Genomic DNA, 14,308 nt, shown 5'->3' with positions numbered 1-14,308 from the left:
CTAGTTTCTAGATACATATTTAGTAGGGGATGCCAAATGTATGTGTCATAAATGTCATTTCTAGAGAACAATTCTTACCGATAAAATCAGTTGTGCTTGAACAAACTCATCCATGTCATGAAGTCCAGTAACTGTACATATAAAAGGAAACATGCGTTAAAGGAGAAACCAAATGTAGGTTAGTTTCTGATGGACAAATGGATAAATATTATAGTACTAGCTCTACTATAATAGCTAAGGAAAAGTTACAGCCTTATCTTTACCATCGGGAGCTCCATCACATACAACTAAATCTGCTTTGCATCCATCGAAGTGTTTGATGACCTGTAAAATTGTGTTAGTTTCCACTATAATGCATCACTACACATTGTGCCAACTACAATAACTCTGCTAAATATGCCAATTAAAAAGAGATAGATCTTAAGAAATTGATGAAATGTAAGGAAGATTTTGTTGCATAAGAAACCATGATATGATGAAACATACGAAATATCTTAAGAAACTAGTCTTCTAATGGTCTCATGTGTTAAATTCAAGCTATCTGCAAGTTATTGTTGACATTAAACTGTGGTTTACCACATCAGCTGTTCGAGCACTTGTAATGTCTCCTTGGACTTGAATCACACCTTCTATTGCAGCCATAGGCTGCAAATCAATAGCAACAATAAGGGGGAGCTCCTCATCCCTGCATGGAAATAAATATTTCAGAATATTAACTTCTGAATTTAAGCAAGGCGAACCAGGAGAATACAATCACTTGACACTTCCAAACTTATAAATATATTATACGTAAATGAATATTAATTAATCTGAGTTATCTTAGAGTTCTGAATAGTGAATAACACCATAGAAAAGCACAAGACCAACTGCGTGTCATTACCCCAAATATTCACTTGAATAATATGCTTTGAATGATAGAGGATCAAACAAAATAGTTTAAAGAAGTCTGTTACTACGCTCCTCTCTATGGAAGTTCAAAATACGATCTTGCAAATGGAATATAACTGGTCAATGCAGTTACTAGTATGAAAAACAAACAACAGTTAGAAGTTCACTAAAGAATTTTGCTTGAAAATTTAATTTAAAAATTTCAAGCCATATACAAATCCAAAATCGAATCAAATATTATAATGTATCAATTTGTACTTTGTAGGTGCACACTTTCCCATTACCATAGGATATATTTTCACAACTAGCAGTGCTTGATTGTAATGTCCCCTTTCGGAAATAGGATTTAATAAATAATAATAATTAAATTAAAATATAAAAATTAATAAAATATAATATAATTACAAGTTAATTAAGTTTTATGAAAGGTAGAGTGGCATGCAAGAAGAGTTGTGACTCACTCCCTCAAACATGAGATATAAAAGGGAGAAGATTTCACATAAAAGAATGGAGCTAGGAATAGGTTAAGCTTAATGGAACAAGAAAGGAATGGGAAGAAAATAAGGAAGTGACTCTTTCAAAGAGCAGAAATAACTTAGTGTGGTCTCTTTCGAACGTCGGTAATTATGAAAGGTTCTGACAGCAGATATGATAAAGGGTTGTGACTCTTCTGAAGGGTGGTCATTATGAAAAATTCTGACCATTGCAAAGGGCAGACATGAAAAGGTTTGACTCTCCTTCACAGTACAAGATATAAAGGGGAGATGGTTTCATTTGAGAAGGAAATCTACGGGAGATCAATTTGGGGAATAATTTATTTTTCTCAAATGCAACAATTAAAAGTGGTACAATACGGTGACCCTTTCACTGATAAAGGAAAATTCATTCCAAGCATTTGATGATCACTTATCAATCATCACTCATAAATCCATCAAAACAAGTCCTCCTTTCATCCATAAATCATTAATCCCTTAAGAAATCAAGCAAACAAACCATTCAGCAATCAAGCACCACTTTATCAAATCAACATTTATCCAATCATCATCCCACCAATATATCAAACTAGCATTTATTACTATTAATGTTATTGTAGCTATGCTTGAATTCCTTCACGTCGACATAGATAACATAAAGCTTGTGGTAATATAATTGTTGTATGATTATTATATTATAGTTATGTATTATAATATTTATTGAGATAATATAATTATATTATATTTATTGTGATCATAGTTGAGAAACTCGCTGAGTTTTCAAAACTTCCCGAGTTTTTTTGCTCGGCAAGTTTTTCCCCAAAAAAACTTGCTGCTTGGCTTGGCAAAAAATCGTCAAGTTTTTGCCAAAAACTCGCCGAGTAATTGTGAAATATTTGGCAAAAACTCAGCACATCTGCTTTCTAGTGTTTAAAGAGCAAAAACGACATTTTTTACCAGTTTATTTTGCAGCAATTTGAGGCTTGATTAGTGGAGAAAAAAAAGCTTCCAAGCCTTTGTTGAGTGATTGCCAGCTATTGAAGGCGGATTTGAGTGGATTTCAAGCGGATTTCAATAGGTTTTGGAAGAAAAATCTCTTTCCCTGGTAGGTTTGCTGAGTTTGTTTCTATACTTTAAAAAGCATTCTATTGTTTATTTGTTGCATGTAAATGAAATCAAATTCATTCCTAAGTAGATAGAAATGATTTTGAATCATTTAAAGGCATTTCAACAGTACGTTTGATAAAAACTTATGAATCTATGGCTGTTTTTTTGAAGAATAAATTAAAAAAATTTAAAAACAAACCCAAGTAGTTTATGTAGTTAATGTTTAATTTTGAATGAAGTCTAAAAATAAGCAAACTAATTTACCTCTAAGTTCTAACTTGTTTAATTAATTTTCTATAAATTTTAATTTATGTTTTAAATTTCTGTGTAGAGCAGCAATTAAGCATTAAATAAGCATGGCAAGTTCAGAGGAAGTGTGGCCACTAACACTATGCCCATCAGGATATATAAGCACTCAGCCTAGAAATACAAGAGTTAAGGCATAGAGGTATGCCTACGAAGCACCAAATGAACCAGGGAAGGTGATAAACCGCCTCAAATACCACCTTGCAAGCATAGGGAAACATGATTTCAATCCTTTTGACAAAGCAACCAAAGAAACAAATAGATTCATTAATGCCCTACTTGCAACTGTTCAAGAGAAAAAAGTGAATAGGGAGAGGGGAAGATTAGCTATGGGTGCAGCCATAGTTGAATGTCAAGGTGTTGCTATCGATATTGAAGAAAAAGAAGCACTTGTAAGCATAGTGGGATCTCTTCTTGACCCGAAGATCGGAAAACAAAGTGCCTCTTTTACCGCTTCCACTCCCTCTTCTAGAGCACCTAGTTCATCACCATCAGCATCAAGGATAGGCAATTATTTTGTGCCCATGAACACACGTGGAGAGCAACCATCATTAGAGGCCACTAGATGGAACAAGGAGGTGCATGATTTTTATTTTTTCAACAATATCTCAATGAATACGGCTGATAGTCCCTATTGGCAGAATTTGGTGACCACATTGACAATTTCAGGTAAAGCATACAAGGCCCCTTCTCGCAAGGATTTGAGTGAACAGTTAGTAAATAATTAAAATTCACTTGAGTCAATTTTTATATTTTATATTTTAATTGTTATTTCCTAATTATAAAATGAAAATTGTATACTAACATTTGATTTCACTTTAATTTTGTAGGTTGCTTGACAATGCGGTTGATAGGGCAAGAGCAATGATGGAAGAGCAAAAAGAAGGGTGGAAGAAATATGGCTGCACCATTCTATCTGATGAGTGGACAGGTGCAAAAAATACAACCATTATTAATTTTTTGGTTGCTTGCAAAGATGATGTAGCGTCCTCCAATAAGGTGAAAAATGCACACACGTTGGCATTTATGTTGGAGAATGTTCTCATGGAGGTGGGAATAGAGAATGTGGTGCAAATTGTCACAGATCATGCAACAGCATATGTGGCAGCAGGTAATTTAATTTTTTATGTTGCAAATGAATAATGAATCTAATTCTATGATATTATTTAATTTAGCTTTGATGTAAAAATGGAAAGTTAGCAACTACTTATTGATTTTTTACTAATATGCTAGGTAGAATCCTCCAAGAGAGGCACCCCACACTTTTTTGGTCACCTTGTGCAATACATGTCCTTCACCTTCTTTTGAAGGACATTGGAAAACTTGATTGGTGACTTCAATTGTGGAAGAAGCAAGGCGAGTCACCAAGTTTATCTATAATCACCCATGGGTTCTAAATTTGATGAGAAAGTTCATTGAAAACAAAGATTTGGGGAGACTCGTTATCGCAAGGTTTGCAACGATTTTCTTGATGTTGCAAAGGATTATCAACACAATATTGTCTTTGAAACAAATGTTTGTGTGTCATGTTTGGGTTGATTCACCTTACTCAAAGAAGGTTGAAGGAGAGGCTATGGCACGCATAATCTTTGACCAAATTTTTGTTGAAAAGGCTATTGAGATTGTGAAGGTAAACTTCAAAACATAATTTTTTAATTGTTCTTGAAAGTGATTCAAGTCTCATTATTAATTTGTACCATACTATGTTAGTAACTTCGATAAATAATCTTTTTGGAAACTAAATTGTATTTTGCAAATCAAATATAGATGTCTAAGCCCTTATTTAAACTGTTGCGCTTAGTTGATGGGCAACGATCCCAAATGGGATGTCTTTATGAGGCCATATATAGGGCCAAAGAGTTTGTTAGAAATTTCTACCATGGGGACAAGCTCATATTTAATCCTATTTGGGAAATAATTGATAGGAGGTGGAACAATATGCTCAACCAACCCATTCATGCAGCAGGCTACTTCCTCAACCCCCGTTTCAGGTACTATAATTCTTCTTCAAATTTTACTAAGATTTCATTTTACTTTGTTCTTACAGGTTGTGTACTAAGACTTAATTTCACTTTTTTGTTTGTTTTAGGCATGATGACTCCTTTTCAGATCCTAATGGAGAGCTCATGGAAGGCCTCTCTATATGCATTGAGAGGATTATATATGATATTGTGTAGAGAGACCTTGTTGTGACTGAACAACAAATCTATGCGGAATCAAAGGGTAATTTGATCTCTTTTAAGATAGCAAAGAGAGCAAGAGGCACACAAACCCTGTTAGAAAGTAAAGTCCACCTAGATAACTAAGACAAGGGGCAAGGGGGGAGTGAATCAATTATGTACTTAAAACAACTTGCAATATCTTTATTAATTCTAAAACATGTAAACAATCGATGCAACAACCATAGAAAGGTAATCATGCACAATAACACCAGATATGTTAACTAGGGAAACTCTTGATCAGAGGGAAACCCCTAGTGGGAATAATGCCCACAAAATGATGTACTAATATAAAAGTTCTTTCTGAAATTGTAATAAACCCAAAATAAGATAAGAGACGTGTACATAGATGTTTTTTATAAATAAAAACATTTTTCTTTCTTTCTTACTAAATTAAATTTGAGCAATTATCAAATTAATTTAATTTTCTAATACTTAACATAATTATCAAATTAATTTATTGTCATGTCCCCATTTTAACAAGATTTTAATAAATATTATAAGAAATGTTAATAAGTAATATCAATAACAAAACTATATATTAAACTATAACATAAAATATAATTATAATTATAATCAATTATAGACAATTAATGTAAACTATTCTATATAAGTCCGAAAATACATATGATATAAATATAATAATAAATAATAAATAAATAGTATTCCAATTTACTTATAACTTATATATAAATAATATGATTAACAATATAGTATTACATGCAAAATGAATAAAATATAACTAACAACATCAATATAATGATATGAGCCACCTATATATAATAATGATACGTAAATAAGTAATTATAATTCAAATAAATATATTAATAAATAATCTATTATTATCATTAGTGTAATCAATACTATATATAATAATATAGTACAAGGTAAAAACCTTTTATTAATAAGATATAATCAAAGGCTTTAAGCCGTTTATTGAGCAAAATAATAATAATATAGTATAAGTATTTTATTATACTTGTATTTATTTTAAGTATTTTATATTATATTTTAACTAAACTATAAATATATATTAGATCAAATAAATTACCAAAAGTGACTAAATGAATAGTCACAAAGCTTCATCCACACATATATTAGACGAAAACAATGTTTCCAAAAAGGCATGGGATAATTTTTGTTCTTCATCTAGAATGATCGGAATTGGGTCATTATAATTGGTATCAGAGCATGATCTTGCCATCCTGCTATGAAATTTTCAAGTCAAAAAAAGAAAAAGAAAAAAGAAAAAAAAAGACTCCAGAGTAGATAATTAAATTTCAATGGACCGTAATAATTTTAATTAAACATCCAAATCAAAAAAAAAAAAAAATACAATCATTACAGTTGAAATATTAAACAAAGTAATATCATTATCAAAGTTTGGAAGAAATGTTATGAAGAAAATAAGGAATACAGAAAAAAAATAAGCATCCAATTCGGACAAAGCACATAGATAAATTAGATATATGCAATCAAATTATCAACTAAATCAAACGAATGTATTTTGATGTTTCTCGATTTGTAGAATATGCACAGAAGGAATTTATTAAGGAGATCATATTAGCAATCCGGAAAACTAATAAGGAAAGCATGGAAAAAAAAAGAGTGAAAACCCATCAATCCTGTTAAAGGAATATATGCGCTCACACCAAAGAACATTATAGTGTATTTCTCAAGCTTTGTAGAGTGGCATTCAGCCTACTTGGAATGGTATCAGAGTTTTGGCGAACGATGACACCTATTAGTGAATGAGACTGTGCGAGAAGTTCATTGTTCTCATCCTACAAACAATCCATGACAGTATAAATTAATAATAATAAAGTACATATATAATATTTGTTTGGGAACTGCTTTCTGCATGCGGATCTATTTCCCACAAATCATAACTGGTCAAGCATTTGCCACCCGATAGAATAAGGGAACATGAGATTTATTTATACAACATAAGGGGTGTGGCAGATCAATTTATTTCCACTAAATAGAAGGGATCATCACAAGTTTTCTAATATCTAATCGGGAGATGTAAGGAACTATGTCCTCGGATGATATGCTTTCACAAGATTTTGTTCCTAATTCCTGTTAGCTAAATGTAATGTCTCTCCCTCTAAGGATTTAAAATCCAAGCATTGTGTCTCCCTCTAAGGATTTAAAATCCAATGTCCAAATGAAAGCTACTCCTACTTCTTTCTAGACTATCCTGATTGAGCACGGTAGTGGTGAGAAATATAAGGAGATTATTGTTGAAATTCCGCTGGATTTGGTGAAGGATCCCCCGATTGAAAAGGGTTTGTAATTTCCCTGTCATCAAAAAAATTCAGAATTTATTACAAAGTCTAGAAGCTCTTTTTTATTGGATTGTTTATGAGACTAATGCCTTCAAGATCAACTCAAGAAATTCAATGATACCCTCACTAGTACCCATACCATTGCAAAGGGAATCAATAATTTAAAGCAAGATCATGACCACAAAATTACTATTTTGGAGGAGTAAATCAGTCACATTGGGGGAAGAGAATCCCAACATGGATAAAGATTTGAGGGAGCCCCAAGCTTAGTGTGTCCAACCTCGAGAAGCAATAAATCTACCATCCACATCAAAATTAAACATGTTCCTAATGGATAGGGAGTGTGCATAAGGTGAGCAGTAAATCGGTCATGTTGGGGCAAGAGAATCCCAATACATGATAAAGATTTGAGGGAGCCCCAAGCTGAGCGTGTCCAACCTTAAGAAGCAGTAAATCTACCATCCACATCAAAATTAAAAATGGTCCTAATAGATAGGAAGTGTGCACAGGGTGAGGAGTAAATCAATCGCATTGGGGCAAGAGAATCCCAATATGGATCAAGATTTGAGGGAGCCCCAAATTGAGCGTGTCCATCCTCAAGAAGCGGTAAATCTACCATCCACATCAAACATGTTCCTAATGGATAGGGAGTGTGCACAGGGTGAGGAGTAAATCAGTCGCATTGGGGCAAGAGAATCCCAATATGGATCAAAATCTGAGGGAGCCCCAAGCTGAGTGTGTCCAAACTCGAGCAACAGTAAATCTACCATCCACCATGGTATTAAACATCTACCTAGTGGGTAGGGAGTGTGCACAGGGGGAGTAAATTGGTTGCGTTGGGGAAAGAGAACCCCAATATGGATAAAAATCTGAGGAAGCCCTAAGCTGAGCGTATCCAAATTCTAGCAGTAGTAAATCTACCATCCACTACGGAATTATGCACCCTATTATATTACTAGCTATAGAAAACTTGTTAAAATATGCATCTTAAAGAACTTTTGATTTTGAGACAGGGGAAAGGAGCAAGACATTCATGATCAAAGTGGTAAAATATTTCCTTACCTTTTGATGCAAGAGCATCTTGCATGGGAAAATTTTAAATTTTAAAAAAAAAAAAAATTTGGAGAGAGAAAGTGACGAAATTAGAGGAGAAATAATTAAAAAAATAGAAAATGGAATAAAAAAGGAGAAAAGAGGAATTTCTGTTTTTGAGGTGCATAGGTGGCGTAAATAGAAAAATAAAATAAAAATGGTTGTCATTTCATTTATCGAAGTGTGTAGGTGGCATCTTAGAAGTTTGTAGAAAGTTCCTTAAGTCATGCATTTAATATTTGTTGCGATCCACAAAAGAAATGTAATTTTCTAATTGGACCACATGTTGGTGTTTACCGTACAGGTAAAGTAAATGAACGCATACAGAAAGTAACAGCAGAACAGTAGCATAATATTCGCAATAGTAAGTGAATGATGATTTACAATGATCCCGAACGGGATATAAATACTACTGCCGAACCTTCCCGAAGGAGTCCGTCAGCCACAATTATTTTATCCATTACAAACTATTTACCGCCGGACCGTCGGCTACAGAAACACCGCCGGACCGTCGGCTACAGAACATCGCCGGACCGTCGGCTACAGAAACACCGCCAGACCATCGGCTACAAAAACATCGCCAGACTGTCGGCTACAAAATACAAGATACCACCGGAACCATCCAGTCGGCTAACACCATCCCCCCAAAAAGAAAAGTCGTCTCCTGACGACTGACAAAATATCTGAGACAAATTAACAACAAAATACATTAATAGAGTGACTACAACAAGAGAAATCTGCTTCTGTCATATCACTTCCACATTCATCCCGTTACATCTGTAGCCTCTACTAACACAATACTGTCTCCTCAAGCTGACCTTGATAGCCACCTGTGCTGCTTTCTCTGTTTTCAATTCCTCGGTACCCTAAGCCAAATGTCGCTGCACTGCCTCCAACCGGATGATCAGCTCCTCCCGAGCTCTCTACGCATCCACCCAGACAGCCTCATAGCCAAAACCTGCTCCCACTGCCTCTGGTACACAGAAAGTCCATGCCTGCAGCAACTTCAACTCTTCTCAACTGGTCAGACTTCCACGGCTGATATCCGCCACGACTGGGGGTCTAGGGGGCAACGCCCCCGGCAGGGTCGAGGGGCAGCGCCCCCGCGGGGTCCTGGGGGAGCGCACCCACACAGGAATGCACGGATCACACCATTTCTGTCATTATCTGCTGATTTTGCACTCTTTCTAGCAACCACGAATGCATCCCTTCCCTTTGGCATCATCTGTCACTCATTCTGAACAACTTGATTTTGTCGACGTTTTTTTTTTTTTTTTTTTTTTTTTTTTAAAGTACTGAACCTCTGACTCTGCATCACCCGCGGCCTTCCTGTTCTCCCTGCGGCCTTTTTGTTCTCTCCGCGGCCTTTCTTTTCTCCCCGCGGCCTTTCTTTTTCTTCCCGCGACCCATTCTTCTCCTACCCGCGGCCTTCCTGTCGTCGCCCGCAGTCTTTTCTCTTACCATCGGAGGCTGTTAAAGATTCTGGCGGAAATGATTGTAAGCCCGCGGCTATCATTGGCGGAGGATGCGAAAAAATTTTGTGCCCGCGGACCATTCTTCCACCGGTGGCTTTCTGGCGAGGATTTTCTAAAATGTTATGCCCGCGGCTTCACACTCCACGGGGGTCTCTTGCCCGTGGACCCGCGGAACTTTCAACTTCACTGGCCGCAGACAGCTGTTGCCCGTGGGGCCTCCAACTTCGACGCCCGCAGGGCCTTTCTTTCGGCCGCAAAAAATTGTTGCCCGCGGGGTCCTCCAACCGCTGTTGCCCGCGGGGTCTAACTTGCCCGCGGGGCCTCCGACGGATGTTGCCCGTGGGCCTCCGGTAGGTGCTGCCCGCGGGGCTTTTCCACAGCTCATTTTTTTTCCAATTTTTTTTTTTTTTTTTTTTTTTTCTTTTCTACACATCAAATGACAGAGGTACCTCCATTTTGCCTCCAGGCGTCATCATTCTGCAACGACAACGGAGTCAGCTGGCCATCTTGTGACAGCGATGGAGTCTTCCTAGCACCATATATTTTGAATTTGGATCTGTTGACTGTCGGAGGTACCTTCTGCCTGTCTAGGGTTGATAATCTGATCGCTCCATTGTCGCCGACCTTCCGAATCTGATATGGTCCAACCCAACTGCCCTTAAACTTTTCCACTTTGATTTCATTTTGACTGTCGTACGCCTTACATTTGTTCTGTGCCACCCCTGTCGCCCACTGTGCCTGCTGTCGTCGCACAACTGGATTATTTCCTTGCTGTCGGTGCCCTTCCACTAATTTTATGCTGCAGTGTGACCTTTTCTTTCCGCGCAGTCTATTCACCATGTACCGGACAGTGGAATCTTTCGTTTTTTTGTGTTCAAACTGTGTGTTCTTCCCCTCAGCTTCAGCCATAGCAGCTTTTCCTTCTTCCGCTTCCTTGCATTCCTGCGGACATTCATTTTCCTCCTTTTTCTCATCTTCGTCAACCCTTAGCATATTGCAACTCGGAAAGAGTTCGTAGTCTTCTATCTGCCAGTGGTAAAGGCCATTCACTGAGTCCAGGTCGTCATCATTCGATCCTCCGTCAAGTCTCAATACTCCTTCTTCATCCGGTTCCATTCTCCTCTTTCCTTCATCATCACTCTCGCCTTCACTGTCAGAATCTGACAATGCTGCCTCCTCGCCAACCATTTGCGTGTGCAAGTCAATTATGAATCTTTTGCCTCCGCGCTCCATTGATAGGGTATTGCATTTCCAATCATGTTTTACTTTTGCTTGCACCAACCAATCCCATCCCAGAATAGCATCATAGCCTTTTCTTTTTAATGGAATGACTACAAAATCCAATAAAAATGGTTGCGTACCAATTGTTACCAGTTGCGCTTTCAGAATTCCCAACGGTTTGATTCCATGTTGGTCTGCCGTGAGCAACTGAAATGCAGGTGGCCACAACGTCGGTTTTTCCAACTTCTTCCAAGTATCCTCCGGTAAGACATTCACGCCGGACCCTCCGTCAACAATTGTCTCTGTCAAAACATTTCCCAAAATCCCCATCTCAACGACCGCCGGATGCCGTCCGGAGGTGAGTGCCAGCAGCATTGGGTCTGTTGTCATTACTTCCCTACTATTCCTTCCTGTGTCCTCAGGTGCTTTTGAAAACGGTGTATGATTCAGAATAGCCGTCCGTAACTGGGGCATTGTGAGAAGGAGGTCACTTATCTTGACCGGTATCTCCGTTTGTAAGATCTGTCGTACAATGCTTTGTTCTGCGAAGTTCTTTGCCAAGGTGATGTCCTTCAACTGAGATGTTTCCGCCGACGATGCCTTTGCAATGTCCGCCTGCACTTCCCCCACTTTTCTCTTTTCCTCCGCTTGCCTCCGTGTAATTGCCAGAACCTCCTCTACATCCGTGCCGACAGTGATCAAGTTTACTCCAGCCTTTGGACACTTGGAATCTTCGTGATCGCCGGGTCCGCACCATCTGCATAATAATTTCAGTGTGTTTGCCGTTGTACAATCCCGCGCAAAATGACCCCACAAATTACATGCTCGGCATTGAACAATCGGCCGTCCGTTTGCATCATACTGGGTTCGACTTCGGCTTCCATTATTATTGTTATTATTGTTATTATTTTGCCCTCTGTTATTATTCCTGTATCCTCCGGATGTAGCACCGACAGTATTCGTGTTTCCGCTACTACCCGACAGGGAAGCCTCCTGTGTGAGAAACACCTGCGGCGATCCTCTTGTCTTCATGTTAAACGGGCAGTCTTTTGTCGAATGTCCCATGATCTGACAGATGTCACAGAATTGGTTTTTCGGACACGATCCTTTAGCATGCCCGTCTGTCTTACACTCCGTGCACCACAGCTCACTGCCTTTTGGCTCCTTCTGCATGTTTTTAAATTCCTTCATCATGCGAACCATATCCTTCTGTAGGGCACGAACCTTCTTGCTGCTGCCTTCGTCGTCGCTACTATCATCTCCGGCAGGCTCGTCGTCATCAGAATCAGATGAGCTAGTTTTCTTCTTCTTTGTCTTTTGTTCACTTTCAAGATCGAGGGCTCTGTTGTAAGCATCGGCATATGATGACGGTGGCACAATTTTCATTTTCCTGTGCAGTTTCGAGCGTAGGCCGTCCACAAACCACCTTTTCTGCAATCCGTCTGCTGGCTTGCTTTCCATTTTGTTTATTAAGTCTTTCAATCTCCTGGCATAGACACGAACAGTTTCGTGCTTCCCTTGCTTGGTATTGAAAATTTCCGCTACAATCTCATTATCATCCGCAAGAGTTTAAATTCCGCCAAGAACTCCTTTTTAATGTTATCCCATGTATCTAGCTTCTGCGGATCCATATCCGAAAACCAATCAATCGCGACACCCCCTAGGGTTGCCGAAAATTGCTTGGCCCATTCGTCGGCATCTGTGATCCCATTTGCCCGCCAGATCGTCTCACATGTCTTACAATGTCGGAGGGGGTCCACTGTACCATCGCCTTCAAATTTCGGTAATTTTTCTTTGGGTCCTGCCATAACTCTGGAGGTTTGCACTCCTACAGTAGTCGGCACTCCCACACCGGCAGGCTGAACTCCCACACCGGTGGTGTGCACTCCCACACCGGCAGTCGGCACTCCCACACCGAAGGTGTCGACAGCTGCAACCCTTGGTGAAGACGGAGGATCCTTCGAAATTGTTTCCCGCAGAAGTCTATCCTGGACGAAGAGGTCACTCCACGCTCATGCTCCGTCGGCACCACGAGCCGTGCGAGTTGATGCTCTTCCGTCTGAATTTTCTTCCCTCGGCGAACACAAATTCAAGAACTCCTCCCGTGCTTCTTCCACCAATTCTACCCGCTGCCGAGTCTCCTTCAACAATTCCTCCGTACTTCGGTTTCCGTCAGCAATCTTCTGGAATCTCCGTCGGCGTTCGGCTTGCTGTGCCAAAATCAAATTCTCTTGCGCAATACGGATTCCATCTTTTCCCTTTGCCTTATTCCGATCCTTGTTAAGCTGATTTGGCATTAATCTTCATTCTTCCCACCTTCCAGATTCATAAGGCAACGGTGCCAAATGTTTACCGTACAGGTAAAGTAAATGAACGCATACAGAAAGTAATAGCAGAACAGTAGCATAATATTCGCAATAGTAAGTGAATGATGATTTACAATGATCCCGGACGGGATATAAATACTACTGCCGAACCTTCCCGAAGGAGTCCGTCGGCCACAATTATTTTATCCGTTACAAACTATTTACCGCCGGACCGTCGGCTACAGAAACATCGCCGGACCGTCGACTACAGAAACACCGCCGGACCGTCGGCTACAGAACATCGCCGAACCGTCGGCTACAGAAACACCGCCGGACCGTCGGCTACAAAATACAAGATACCGCCGGAACCATCCAGTCGGCTAACAGTTGGTGCTTAGTTGTAATTCTAGAAGGTTGTGGATATTGTGTAGGAGGAATTCTAGAAGGTTGTGGATAAATCATGCATTAGGTGGTAAGTGCCTATTTAAGCAATGCATATGAGCATTTCTAATCAAGCTGGAAGGTGTGAAAGCTCTAAAGGGGTAGCTCTTCAAGTAGAAGTTCTTGGTGAAGCTCTTGGTGTGAAGACTCTTATTTGGGATTTCTCTTATCTTGAAGAATTTGTAAACTTCTTTTTGAAGAAGTCATATCTATGATATCACCTTGTGGGTGTTGTAAGGATTTTCAAGTGCAATAAAATTTCTTGGGAAGCATTTTATCTCTCTTGCCTCCATATTGTTGCATTCTTGGTTATGAGTTGGTAAGGGTGGTGTGGTCCTTCATCAAGTGGTATCAGAGCATAGCTTCATCAAGTGGTATCAAAGCTGGAGTTCCTGAATGTACAAGCAGATCGTCGAAGTGTGAGGCAGTTTGTACCAGGACCTTGGTTGGGTGAAGTTTATCAAAGCAGGAGTTCCTGAGTGTGTGGACAGA

The 14,308-nt window shown here is 38.9% G+C and overlaps 1 protein-coding gene across 2 annotated transcripts in view; it reads right to left on the bottom strand.

The window, feature by feature from the left end:
• The window catches only part of LOC149576343 (S-adenosyl-L-methionine-dependent methyltransferases superfamily protein), a 169,294-nt gene that overhangs the window by 68,707 nt on the left and 86,279 nt on the right, over positions 1 to 14,308 (bottom strand). For both annotated transcript variants that reach the window (XM_089816917.1, XM_089816920.1), the window contains exons 6-8: positions 577 to 685; positions 264 to 324; positions 79 to 131 (exon numbers count right to left, since the gene is read on the bottom strand). In XM_089816917.1, coding sequence (XP_089673043.1) covers positions 79 to 131; positions 264 to 324; positions 577 to 685 — 223 coding nt within the window. The remainder of the gene's footprint in view (positions 1 to 78; positions 132 to 263; positions 325 to 576; positions 686 to 14,308) is intronic.

Source organism: Cupressus sempervirens, chromosome 1 (genome assembly GCF_028749045.1).
Source record: "Cupressus sempervirens isolate cs-2001-9-10 chromosome 1, ASM2874904v1, whole genome shotgun sequence".
Classification (NCBI taxonomy): Eukaryota; Viridiplantae; Streptophyta; class Pinopsida; order Cupressales; family Cupressaceae; genus Cupressus; species Cupressus sempervirens.
Note: the sequence above shows the minus strand (reverse complement) of the source record. Positions and strands in the feature narration are given on the sequence as shown.